This window comes from Sapajus apella, unplaced genomic scaffold, assembly GCF_009761245.1.
Source record: "Sapajus apella isolate SASKATOON/1434 unplaced genomic scaffold, GSC_monkey_1.0 scaffold100, whole genome shotgun sequence".
In the NCBI taxonomy this organism is placed as follows: Eukaryota; Metazoa; Chordata; class Mammalia; order Primates; family Cebidae; genus Sapajus; species Sapajus apella.
This window is the reverse complement of record NW_022437040.1, coordinates 3,484,864-3,497,679: the sequence shown is the minus strand read 5'-3', so window position 1 is coordinate 3,497,679 and position 12,816 is coordinate 3,484,864. Positions and strand designations below refer to the sequence as shown.

General features: G+C 46.5%; 1 protein-coding gene across 4 annotated transcripts in view; it reads left to right on the top strand.

Moving 5' to 3' along the window:
• GATA3 (GATA binding protein 3) overlaps positions 1 to 12,816 on the top strand; it is a 29,946-nt gene that overhangs the window by 14,983 nt on the left and 2,147 nt on the right. For 3 of the 4 annotated variants that reach the window (XM_032258140.1, XM_032258139.1, XM_032258138.1), the window contains exons 4-5: positions 3,612 to 3,757; positions 8,767 to 8,892. In XM_032258140.1, coding sequence (XP_032114031.1) covers positions 3,612 to 3,757; positions 8,767 to 8,892 — 272 coding nt within the window. The remainder of the gene's footprint in view (positions 1 to 3,611; positions 3,758 to 8,766; positions 8,893 to 12,816) is intronic. The other variant, XM_032258142.1, reaches the window with a different exon arrangement.

The following is a 12,816-nucleotide window of genomic DNA, read 5'->3' as shown; positions in this document are numbered from 1 at the left end:
GAGGCCGGGAGAGCTGGAGGAGCCGAGCGGCCGCCGTGCCTCCGCCGGGGCTGGGCTTGGGGGCGGAGGGAAGGATTAAGGAGAAGTGGGGTGCAGCGTGACTCAAAAACACGGCGGGGAAGCTGAATCTAAAGAGAGTAGACCTGTGCATTTTGAGGTCGTGATGGCATTTCTTTCCTTCTTTTCTTTCTTTTTTTTTTTAAGTTCTCTTTTCTGGTAAGGCTATGAGGCTGGGGAGAGCTCGTGGTATCTGAGGCCGGAGTAGTGGTTTGTGCCGGTGGGGAGGGGACAGAGTAACTTTTCCAAGATACTCTGGTTTCTCTACCCTCATTTCCGTGTTTGATTTCTTCCTCTCTCTTGTGCACACTTTCTGCCTTCGGTTGAGTCTTTTCTTTCCTCTCCTTTCTTTCCATAAGACTCTGAACATAGCGGGGAGAAAGAGAGGGCCGTGGCTTCCCTAAGCCGGCGCTAGGAATACTGATACCCCGATCTCGGTTTTTTGGCGAGGGGGAGTGGAGGCCATTGCAATTTGGCCTTTTTACTTCCTCCTTCTTAATTCCTTTCTCACAGCCATTAAAACCAAGAACAGCACACCTGGCGGGGGCGTTGAGCTAGCTGGGACTTTTGGGAGTGTGGAGGGGAAGTTTCCAGAAGCCCCTCCTTGTGCAGGGGGTGGAGGTGGTGGGAATTCTTGAGGAAGGGATTCTCTTGGTTTTAGTGGTTGCTCTCTCTCTATCTTCCCCCCCCCCCAACCTCTTCTTTGCAAATGCATTTGCTGAAGGAGGACACAGAAAAGAGGGTTTTCGGGGTTGTTGCTGGAAACGGTTGACGTTGTGGTTAGGGCACCTATTGCTTTCTTAACGCCTGGGTTTTTGGGGCTGGGATGAAGCTTTGCAAACAAAAGACACAGTCTTTGTGTCAAGGGCCTCTTCCTAGCTCCCGGCCACCCTTCCAGTCGGGCATCGCCCTCCACCATCCCCTGAACTAGTGCCTGCCCTGCTCCCTACCCCCTCCCACGCCCGTTTCAGGGTTTCAGGCCAAGGCAGAGCAAGAGGCATTTGCCAGCAGCTGTTGAATGTCAAGAGGCCTCGCAGCTCTGTGGTTCTTGTCACCTAAGAGAGAGGTGTCTGTCTGAGCAGCTCACAGCAGGCAGGGGCGAGGAGAGGGGAGGGAAGAAGGCAGGAGGGAGTCAGGGCCTCCATTAGGAAAATTGGCTGTTTGGTGAAGTCATAGACCAGAGGCAGCAAGGAAAAAAGAAGAAGAAAAAGCCCATACGAGGCAATGGCAAACTTGCCGAGTGAATCAAGACAGAAAATTGCCCCAGTGTGCACATCCTTGTTGAAGAGGTAACCGTTGCTAGCTTTCAAGGTCTTTCTGAAAAGGAAGCTGTCACTCTCCCCACCGCCCTGCAAATGAAAGGAAATCAGACTGATCACGTCAGGCTGGGAGGTCCCCCAGCGCTAGGGTGCCAGGGCGCTCAGGAGCCGGGCAGCATCCATGCTCTCTGCCTCCAACCGCAGCCGCCTCTCCTCACGTTGCCTCTGCCCAGTGCCCAAGTAGGGGAGAAGCCTGGGGGCCCCGTGTCTGGGCAGAGAGGGGAGTGGGCCTGCAGCCCTAGCTGGGACAGGGCCAGTGCTGCCCTAGAAGGGGCTGACCCAGCGGCCACCTTGGATGCGGAAAGGCAAGCCTGTGGCCGCCTGGCTGGGGCGCAGCCGGCAGCTCGCCCACTCACCCTTCACTCTTTCCTCCCAGCCTCCCCCACATCCAGTCTGCGACATCCCTCAGGCTTTTGACCCCAACTGAAAGGTGTCTGGGTGTGATTCAGGCCTGGGTCTTTTTCAAGAACTGAGAAGAGCCATTGGGTACTAAAGAAGGTGCTTTGGCAGGCACTGCAGCGTGTTTGTGTATAATCTCAGGGGTTCTGGGCACGGCGAAGGCTCTCTGGGGACCCCAGGCTAAGAACCTTTTGGAAGGTGGAGAAAAAAAAAAGCCTTCTTACATGCTCACCATTTTTTTTTTTTTTTTGAAAAAGCAAAGTAGACAAAAACTGGTGGGCACCATCCCTGACTCTCATGAAAAAGGATGCAAGACCCTCTTCTGTTTGCAAGTCCTTAACTTTCCTGAAGAACTTGTCCCTAGAGAGGATCTCAGGCCCACGCGTGTGAACCCCCTAGTTCCCTTCCACTTGGTCTGGGGCTTTCCAAAGGCCCAATAGGTCCTAGGTCTGCCAAGGCAGGCTCCTTCTTTTAGGGGAATCAACATTCTCAAGCACCCTCCTGGGTTCTCTTTCTCCATTCCAGTGGTCCAAGCAGGTTGGAGGTATTGATTACTCTCTTAAAACAGTCTTCAGGGCTCAATTTTCTTCCCCACCCACCCCCCAGGGCCCCCCTCTTGAGCTGACCTTCCTGTTCCCACAGGGAATAGGAGTCCTGGCTTTCTCGGGGCACCGAGAGAAGTAGGCACTAGGGATCCACGTGTCCCTGGGTCCCCCAAAAGCAGAGATTCTCCTAGAAAGCATTTTTCTCTTCCTCCTGCAGAAGGTAAAAAGAAGTCAGTTTGCAAACTCCCCAGCGTCTCGAAATGGATATTTAAGGGATTCTTCCAAGGAGCTCTCTGGGTGGGTCTGGGTCACTTTCCAGCCCCAGCTGAGGGAGTGAATGCTGCTCAAACTCCCTACCGGCCTGGCCGGTTTTTCGTTTATTTTGTTTGTTTGTGTTTTTGGAAAAAGAGAAACTGCGGGCAGGCCTTCCTTAATGAGCAGCCATCCCCCTTCCTTAACTTGCTGCTTCTCCTGATCTTCCTCTGACTGGCTTCACTCTGCCCTCCCAAACCTTTCTTTTTCCTTTTTGCCTCCCTCCCCCTCTTCCGGGTTCCCTGCCTAAAGTTTGCATTTCCCCCAGCACCCCCTGGCTGGGGTCATCCTTTAACTTCAGTCTCTATAACAGTGTCTGGAAAGCTATGGAAACCCCTCCTGGGTCCTAATCACTTCCTCTCCAGCCGGGGACATTTACAGTTTGATTGGAGGTAAAACCTAAAACCCTAGCTCCTGCAATCAATCAGCTGATTGATCAATCTATACATCTATTTATTATCTGTTCACCTTTCTAGCCATTGATTAATCCTTCCTTTTCCCCCATCCCAATCTTCATTATTTAATCAATCTCTATAGACAGAGCCATGATGATAATGGGTCACTTTTGTCTTCCTTTTTTTCCTTTGAGGGAAATGAATGGAATGTGTGGCTTTTGCCACCATCCAGGGCTCAAGATTTTCTCAGGGAAGTATTTGAAGCTGGAATCTGCGTTCCTCCTTGGTCCTGCCTGATCTTCTCCATCAAGTCGGGCAAGCCAAGAACAGGGTTCTGTTGCAAGGAGGCATCTGCCCCTTCTGCGGGCGCCTCCATGTGTGTCGGAGAACGGGCATGCAGGGACAGCATTCCGCAGCTCAACTTTGGAGCATCTTGGAAATAGGTGGAGGTGGACACGCTCCCCAAAAAAGGAAGGAGAAAGAAAAAAGTTCTCCATTTTGCTTTTCTCCCCCAATTCCAAACACTGTCAGCTTGTCTGCGTGTGTTCCTTCCCTAAGTGCCTTATCTGTGCTTTTGTTTCCAGAAGGCAGGGAGTGTGTGAACTGCGGGGCAACCTCGACCCCACTGTGGCGGCGAGATGGCACGGGGCACTACCTGTGCAATGCCTGCGGGCTCTATCACAAAATGAACGGACAGAACCGGCCCCTCATCAAGCCCAAGCGAAGGCTGGTAAGTTCTCGGGAAGGGATGGATTCCACGCTGACCATTCCGGGTTTCTCATTTCCTCTCTTTGGGAAGGACAGCTTTCTGCAGGAAATTGACAGGACTGCCCCACATCATGTCAGCTGGATTGGGACAGTTTTTTTCCTCCTTTTTCTTTTTTTTTTCAAATTAGATAAACAGAACAGCTCTCCCTCCCTCTTTTTTCCCATCCATGTTTCTTAAGTCACTTGTGAAAATTTTAGAGACTGAGTTCTTGGTTATCAAATCTGCAGTGTGTTCCCAAGTAGAATTATCACGTGAACAGGACCGGAGCAGCTGGTTGAAATGCATTGATGAGCACTGTTGACAGACAGAGACATTTAGTGTGAGGATGGGATGTTCCAGAAACCGTCCAGAATGGGTTCCTGAAGTTGTGACATGTGGCTTCCCAGGAAGGCTCATAGACTCAGTGCTGTGGATGGATTTGTTCTGCTAATGCTTTAAAATGGATGGGCTGATTAATTGCATTTCAGAGGTTTCACCAGCAACCAGTGAGCCTCCTGCCACTTTCCTCCTTTCTCAGTCTCAGCATTTGAGAACTTTCCATAGTCAGTTCTGTGGGAAATGTCATGTGAGCCCTCTCTTACCTGGAATTTGGCCTCATTTTCTCTTTGAACTGCTACCAGTAGAGTGATAGATTTTTCTCCCCTCTATCATTATTCTTTTTATTGTTGTTATTATTATTTTTTAAAAAATAGAGGTGGTTTCTCCACGTTGATCAGGCTGGTCTTGAACTCCCGATGTCTGGTCTTGAACTTTCAACGTCCGGTGATCCACCCACCTCGGCCTCCCAAAGTGCTGGGATTACAGGCGTGAGCCACAGTGCCCGGCCATTTTTTTTTTTTTTAAGACTTTTTAAGCATGAGGGATCCTTGAGAAAACCTGGCTCTGTCAAGCATGTATAAAGAAGGCTCTCAGGAGATTCATTTGCAAGCTCCTCTTTGGAAGTTTGAATAGTGAATGTGTGTGATAAACAAATAACTCTAGCCACAGCCAAGAGATCCAAATGCTTTATGTGGGGCTGACATTCACCAAGCAGAGATGGGAAGGGGAGGATTTCCCACGCAGATTAATAGATAAATTAGCGTCCATCAATTTCTAAGGGACAGGGAGAACACCTTTGTATTCTTTTTAAAGAGTTGTTTGCCCGCCCCATCAGAGTGTAGTGCAACTCAATATCTGTCCCATTCTGTTTTGAAGAAGGAAAAACTTTCTTTTTTTTGAGATGGAGTCTCCCTCTGTCACTTGGGCTGGAGTGCAGTGGCAGGATCTCAGCTCACTGCAACCTCTACCTCCCAGGTTTAAGGAATTCTCCTGTCTCAGCCTCCAGAGTAGCTGGGATTACAGGCATCCGCCACTATGCCTGGCTAATTTTTGTATTTTTATTAGAGACAGTGTTTCACCATATTGGCCAGGCTGATCTCAAACTCCCCTTGGCCTCCCAGAGTGCTGGAGTTACAGGCGTGAACCACCATGCCTGGCCAAAGAAGGAAAAACTTTCTAGGGATGGAAACGTCCACATGATTTTAATCTTTGGCAATCCTAGATATCGAGGCTTTATTCTTTCTGATCTTTGTCCCCTTCTCCAACTTTCTCAACCTTCCCCCATCTCTCCTCCAGCAATTTGGTTTTTTTTTTCCCCCCTTTTCTCTCTTGTGCAAAGCTGACTTCCTAGGAAAACGCTGCCGGATATCTGAGCACTGGAGATAACTCATAAACAACAACTCAGCTTCCCCAACCTAAACACCAAGATGTTTGAACGTATCAGAACAAGAAGTGTTTTTTAAAAAAAAAAAAGGCTAGAGGTGTTAGTGCAGAATGAATATGATCACACCACAAAAGAATGTTTTGAATCACTCAAACCCTGGCCTTAGTTAAAAAAAAAAAAAGAGAGAGAGAGAGAGAGAGAGAGAGAGACAGAAAACCTAACAACAAAAACCTTCTTGTTAAAATGTGTCTTGGTACCATTATATTTTGTTTTTGTTTTTAATAAAAGTAAAGAAGGAAAAAGAGAGGAGTTAAAAGTCTCAAAGTATGGGCTGATTGGTGAGCAAAAGTTTATTTGACATTTTCTTGGATTTTCTCCTTCTGTCTGGTCAGATTGCAGAGGAGGATCATACTTCCATTTTATATAATTTTGTCACCACTCACCTTTCATAGGAAATCTCTAGAACTCTGAGTAATAATTGCTTTGAATTTTAGAGTTCAATGACTGTCATATTTTCACCTGTCTTTTCTTTCTTACTCATCTGTCTTGGAGGGTTTGATGGTTTTAGTTCTATAGAATTCATATGATACAGGGAGATAGAACACAGGACACGTTCAGATTTCTTTTTCCTTTTTTAGCCCTGAGATGTGTTTGACTTCTGAACACCTAGAACCCTTTGTTTCTTCTTTGTTTCCAGTTCCAGTTTGCTACTTTTGTTTGATACATTTGCAGATTCACTGAAGACCACCCACCCCATACATAGCTAGTTCTTCTGTGAGATGTGTGTTTGACCCTGAATAAACTAAGGCAGGAAATAGGAGAGATAATTGAAGGAAAGATTCATAGATTCTCTTTCCCCCTGGCGTTGCCAGGATTTACATGTATCTCACCGCTAGTGAGAGGCGGAGCTGCTTGCTTTACTTTACTCCACTCCTGCTGACAGTGTGGCTTTGAGAGACTCTAAGTTTCCATCAAGTTTGTAGTACTGGAAGCATCTTCCTTTGCTTTTATTTAGGTTACTGTCAATAGACTGCAAAAGATTACACGCTCCACCTTGTCATCTGGAGCTCCAATTTTACCAGTTGGCATTATATGCTTGTACTGTATACACTCAGAATTGCTGGGCTAGGAAACCCAGGTGCCTGAGTGATATTACTCTGCTATAGCCGAGTAGCTCTTCAAAGAAAAAAAAAACACCATAGGAAGATAATAATCACATATAATTTAATTGTCAAAATCATTAAGCACTGATTTTATGTAGTACTTTCTTCCCAAGAGTACACAAGTGAAACAGTTGTTTTGAGCATTAAATTATCACATTTCATAAAGGCAGGCGGGGAGAGGCATATGGAGTGAGAATCAACACCATGGACAATGTGAATTACTTCCAAGATGGACAGCAAAAGACACCCGTCTTATCCGTTATGATAGATCAGAGTGGTGTTTAGTTTCCAGATCCTTAGAATACAGAAAAGAAAGAATTTTTTAAAAAAAGTCTTAATATATTCTGTTATTTACATCCCACAAGAGCATATCTGTGGAACAATTTAGCAACTCTGAAAGAAAAAGGGTCACTCAGGTTAATTCAAAATTGCCACTGGGTTCTCTATATCTGGTGGCTTTGGGTGTTGGCGTCAACTTTTTGCTTGATAAAATATTGATATGAAACTGTATCAGGATCTCTCTAGTTCTTGTTCTGTGTTCTTATAACCATCCCCACGGAATTTTCTTCATCACAGACAGAGACCAGCTAAACTCTTTCTTCTCGTACCTTTCCTTTGATAATAGTTTTGATTGAGGAACGGGGATAGTTTTGCGGTTAAAATTTTCTTCTTATGGTGGAAGGTGAAGAGACGTTTATATGACAAGTGACACAACTCCTTTTTCTTCCAATGGTTTTTTTCAGTTTTTTTTTTTTAAAGCGTGAACACAGAGAATAGTCCCCTGATCAGTTTAAATATGTCAAAAAGTAAAAGAAAAATCCCCCTTTTAAAGGAAATGAGGGCAGTAACACAACCAATGAATTAAAATTCAAGTTGAGGCTGACCTTTGACCTGCAACTCTGCTACTTACTCCGTGAACAGGAATAGGAAATGCCTAATTTTACGAAGATAAACTGATACCAGAGGAGGCGGGGGGTCCAGGGTTCCTGACAAGTGGCGGCAGTCCCTGGTCTTTTGAGTTTGTTTGATTGGTGAATCAAATTTAGGTGACAGCCACCTAAAGAGAGTGAGGTTGACTGTCTCCTGAATGGGAGGTGACCAAGGTTGAAAGCACAAGCTGTGGCTGGGCGTGGTGGTGGCTCACACCTGTAATCCCAGCGCTCTGGGAGGCCGAGGCAGGCGGATCACTTGAGGTCAGGAGTTCAAGACCATCTTGGCCAACATAGTAAAACGCTGTCTCTACTAAAAATAGAAAAATTAGCCAGGTGTGGTGGTGGATGCTTGTAATCCCAGCCACTCAGGAGGCTGAGGCAGGGGAATCACTTAAACCCAGGAGGCAGAGGTTGCAGTGAGCTGACTTAGTGCCACTGCACTCCAGCCTGGGTGACAGAGCGACACTCGGTCTCAAAAAGCAAAGAAAAAAGAAAGTGCAGGCTGTGCAAATTTAGGAGGTCTTGCTGACGTAGGATGTCCTGCTCAGCACTTCCTCAGGCGTGTCACCCATGTGTGTGTGCCACACACTTGCACAGTTATTGTTTGCAGAACTTGCTGTTGTGTTAGCACGCTGCCCTCTTTATAACTCAGCGGGTCTTTATTTGGGATCCAGAGTGCTTTTGGTGCTTGGCTTTGTGGCTTCTTTGCTGTGACTCCATTCTGATGGCTGTAGCCTATTTGAGGATGGATATTCTTGGGAGTTGTGTTTGAAAACAACCCTGGCCTTGCTGAAGAAGGCAACTGAAGGCCCAGCTCCAAAATTAGGCTGGCTAATTCAAAATTGCCACCCATAAACATTCACCGTGTGGCGTACTGTGTGGGATGAGGGCAGGAGACCAAGACTGCCAGGGAGGAGGCCCTGGCTTCCTGCTCCTATGGGAGGGTGGTGGGTGAAATTCTGACCACGTTACTGCAATCCTGACACGCTCCAGGGGAGTGGCGACATTTTTCTTCTCGAGGCAGCTTTTGGGGATCTGTATTACTTTCATGTGGGCCACTTGCTAGTTTTGATTTCAATGATAATTTCTTCCTTCCTTTTTTTTTTTTCATAGTGATGACAACACATTTAACATTTGTTTTGATTTTACCCTCTCCTCTCTCCCCATTCTCAGTCTGCAGCTAGGAGAGCAGGGACGTCCTGTGCGAACTGTCAGACCACCACGACCACGCTCTGGAGGAGGAACGCCAACGGGGACCCCGTCTGCAATGCCTGTGGGCTCTACTACAAGCTGCACAATGTAAGTGGACTGGGAGCAGCAAGAACAGGGCTCCCCTCCTGTTGGTGACCAGCAAACAGCGTCACCACCACCCTGTCCACGTGAATCGCCCACCCAGGGGCCCAGATCACAGGCTCCAAATAGCTGATGCAATAGGACCAAGCTTGGAAGACTACTTTGTCTAGCATTGCCTTGCTGAGGCCGAGGGGGCTTGCAGCCTGACAGCCACACCACCCCCTTGGTAGGCATTAAACATAGTATGTACAATGCAGCAATCTGATGTGCTGGGTGGGCCTGTCTGGTTCATAAGAAAAAAAAAAGTCTTCCTTTTGGAAAACAAAAAAAGCTACCAGTCCTAGTTTGTTGTTTCTTTACATTTTAAACTTTTTGCAGAAGGAGAAAGTGAAGTGAAAGAGAAAGGTAAATAGAACTGTAATGCGTGGCAGGGTCTCTGGGGACTAAGAGGACCCATTCGATTACTGAGGGTGAAAAGTCTTGGCTAAATCTGCACTGCGAATTTGAAATGGATTCTCTGTATAAAAGACGTGGAATGAAATGTCTGAGAGATCCCATCTGATGTCTTTGTCCTAACCAACTTTCACATGCACAGAGCTAGCTCCTGAGGATGCTGGCAGGGGGACGTTGCCACACCAGGGAAAAGAAACTGTCGTTTTCTCCTTTTATATCACGTTGGCAGAATGGGAATTGCCAGTCACCTGAGTTTAGCTGTGTCGTTTCTAATCTTTCCATTTGAGGGTCTTCTCATTTTGTAATATATCTTAATCTTGAAAAAATTTTTTCAGGTTTTTTTTTTTCCCTGAAACCATTCTGGCTCACAGGCCATGACCCTGGTGAGGACTCAAGTTTATATTAATTCCAAAGACAAAAATGGTCATTTTGGTCTCTCTCTCTCTCTCTCTCACTCTCTCTCTCTCCTTTTTAGCTCCTTCTGATTCTCCTAAATTCTCTTGGCCAACCTGACTTTGGCAAAGTCTGGAGCTGAACAGGGAGGAGACAGGGACTTTTGCTTCGGGCGGTTCTGGCATCGAACTCCTCTTACTCAGGAGTACCTGGGAACTGGGGAGGAAGCACTTCTGGTTGGATTTTTTGAGTCACAGAGAACTTCTCAGGGTGACCTCAGCACCCTGCTTCTTTTTCACCTTTTGGGAATAAGTTGCTGTGATTCCGAGGAACCCGATACACTCATTTCCCTGCCTCTCTTGCTGTGGTCCTGGTGCAGTGAATGAAACGAGAGTCTTATATGATCCTTATTCTCCTTTAGGTCCTGGGACTGTGGTCTATGTACATTTATAAGCAATTAAATCCAAGCTCGTTTTCACTTTGGGGAATTTGCCTGTTGACTGGAATAGAGAGAGGGATTCATGATTAAAATCTGGAAGACTAGGCCGGGCGCGGTGGCTCAAGCCTGTAATCCCAGTACTTTGGGAGGCCGAGGCGGGAGGATCACAAGGTCAAGACATCGAGACCATCCTGGTCAACATGGTGAAACCCCGTCTCTACTAAAACTACAAAAAAATTAGCTGGGCATGGTGGCACGTGCCTGTAATCCCAGCTACTCAGGAGGCTGAGGCAGGAGAATTGCCTGAACTCAGGAGGCGGAGGTTGCAGTGAGCCGAGATCGTGCCATTGCACTCCAGCCTGGGTAACAAGAGCGAAACTCCGTCTCAAAAAAAAAAAAAAAAAAAAAAAATCTGGAAGACTTCGGGCATTAGAGTTTATTTAGCTATCCAGTCATCAGCACTGCCTATGAAGTTATTTTTAGGCTGTAATTTATGGATTTCAAAGAACTTTCATGTTACTTGATTACATTTGAGCCTCAGATAGTCCCATGATGTAGACAGAGCAGAAATTATTTTTATTTCAGTTTTACTTGAAGGAATGATGCCTCAGAAAAGCAAGTCAGTTGCACAAGATAACGTGGCTGAGAAGTAGAAGAGTCAGGGTCCATTTAAGAGTCAGGAGGCTTCCTGAGAGGTCGGTAGTGTCAGGACTAGGGAGAACCAGGGTTTCGAAAGGGAATGCTGTCTTCTTTTAGAGTACAACAAAATTGTAACAAATTGTGTGTATATGTATATTCCATCCCTATTTCCATGGAAGTATAGGAATTACGGGAGATTAACTAGCTATACATTTTTTTGAATAGTTAGTTGGGATGAGATATGATCTCACTTGTGTCTGATCTACTATGTGTGTGTGTGTGTGTGTGTATATATATATATATATATATATGTATATTTCTGAAGAATATGAATTTCTCAAATCAAAGAAAAGCCGAGGAATCCTGTCCATGACTCAGTTCTACCTCCTCCATCTTAATGAGCTTGATCTTCATGGCTGGGCTCTGGTGAGTGGGAGGCAGAAACTTCCTCATCCTCAAGAGTGGTTTTTCTGTCTTCTCTGATTTACCAGGAATTTGTAAAAGGAGGCGATTGATGTGTATTGAACAATAAGAGATAATAATCTATTAACGCTGTCATCGCATGCATCGTGTTGTGTTTTGCTCTGCCCTTGCGGACATCTCTACATGGGTGTAAGCCCTTTCTTCTTATCTAGTTGTTTAGATAACTGCCTAGCTTGGTATCAGCATCTCTGGTGTTGTGACTGGTTATCTGGAGTTGTGTGGCTATTGGTGTAACTAGATGTTATATTTAGATACCTGGCTATGTATAGCTAGATATCAGCGTTCAGAGCTGTGTATCAGGACATTATCTTGGTGAGGATTTGATGTGGGAGTAGATTCCTGTCATCTCTGTAGGCTGCATCTTTACCTTGACGATAACTTTGAAGGTGGAACCCGGAGACACTCCTGCAGCAGTGACCTTTCTGGGTTCTTCTGCCGTCAGCCATGTTGCTTCCCTGGGTATGGAGGAAATAAGGTCTTGGCTCCAGTGTGGGGCTTTGTCTCCTTCTCCAGGTGACCTCTCCCAGCTCAGCCTTGGGAAGCTGGGTGTTACCTGCCATTAGCAGCTTGGCCATTTGAATTCTCCCTTTCTTAGCTGGGATTTTCTGGCTTTGGGAACAGGCAGGTAAAATCCAGAGTCAAGGGTTCTCCACCCTTGAGAACTGTGGTGGAAGGTGATGCTTTCAGCCTGGGAAGTCAGGAACAGCCAGGACCCTGATGTTCACAACTTGAGTCTGTTCGCCACCTTCCCTTGGGAACATGGCCAGATGTGCAGTTCGCTCTTCCGGGCAGACGTCTGCTGTTGGCGTTAATCTGCCTCTGCCTCACTGTGGGGAGTAGCTTCTGTTTACTCTGTAAAGTTTCCTTTCTTGATTCTGGGCCCCCAAAGCAAATGTAGTTTTACAAGGCAAATGAGGTTTATCAAGAAGAGAGAGATGGTAGCTGTCTCAGAGACTAAAGTCTCTTGATCTTAGGAGTAGGGTCTGGTCTCTGTCTCTTTAGCACATTCTTGGTCTTTCCTGTTTAAGATGAGTGCCCTTTTGTGCTCTGCACCCCACAGGTGGTTATCAAATACTCGTTGATTGGTTGGTTGGCTGTTTGTCTAGTTAGAAGCGGAGAGTCAGAGCTGGGTGAAGATAGCAACTTGCCACCATTGCAGCTGCTGTTGGAGTGATACAGGCAGGGATCACCTTTTAGAAAGGCATGGTTTCGGCCGGGCGCGGTGGCTCAAGCCTGTAATCCCAGCACTTTGGGAGGCCGAGGCGGGTGGATCACGAGGTCAAGAGATCGAGACCATCCTGGTCAACATGGTGAAACCCCGTCTCTACTAAAAATACAAAAAATCAGCTGGGCATGGTGGTGCATGCCTGTAGTCCCAGCTACTCAGGAGGCTGAGGCAGGAGAATTGCCTGAACCCAGGAGGCGGAGGTTGCGGTGAGCCGAGATCGCGCCATTGCACTCCAGCCTGGGTAACATGAGCGAAACTCCGTCTCAAAAAAAAAAAAAAAAAAAAAAAAAAAAAA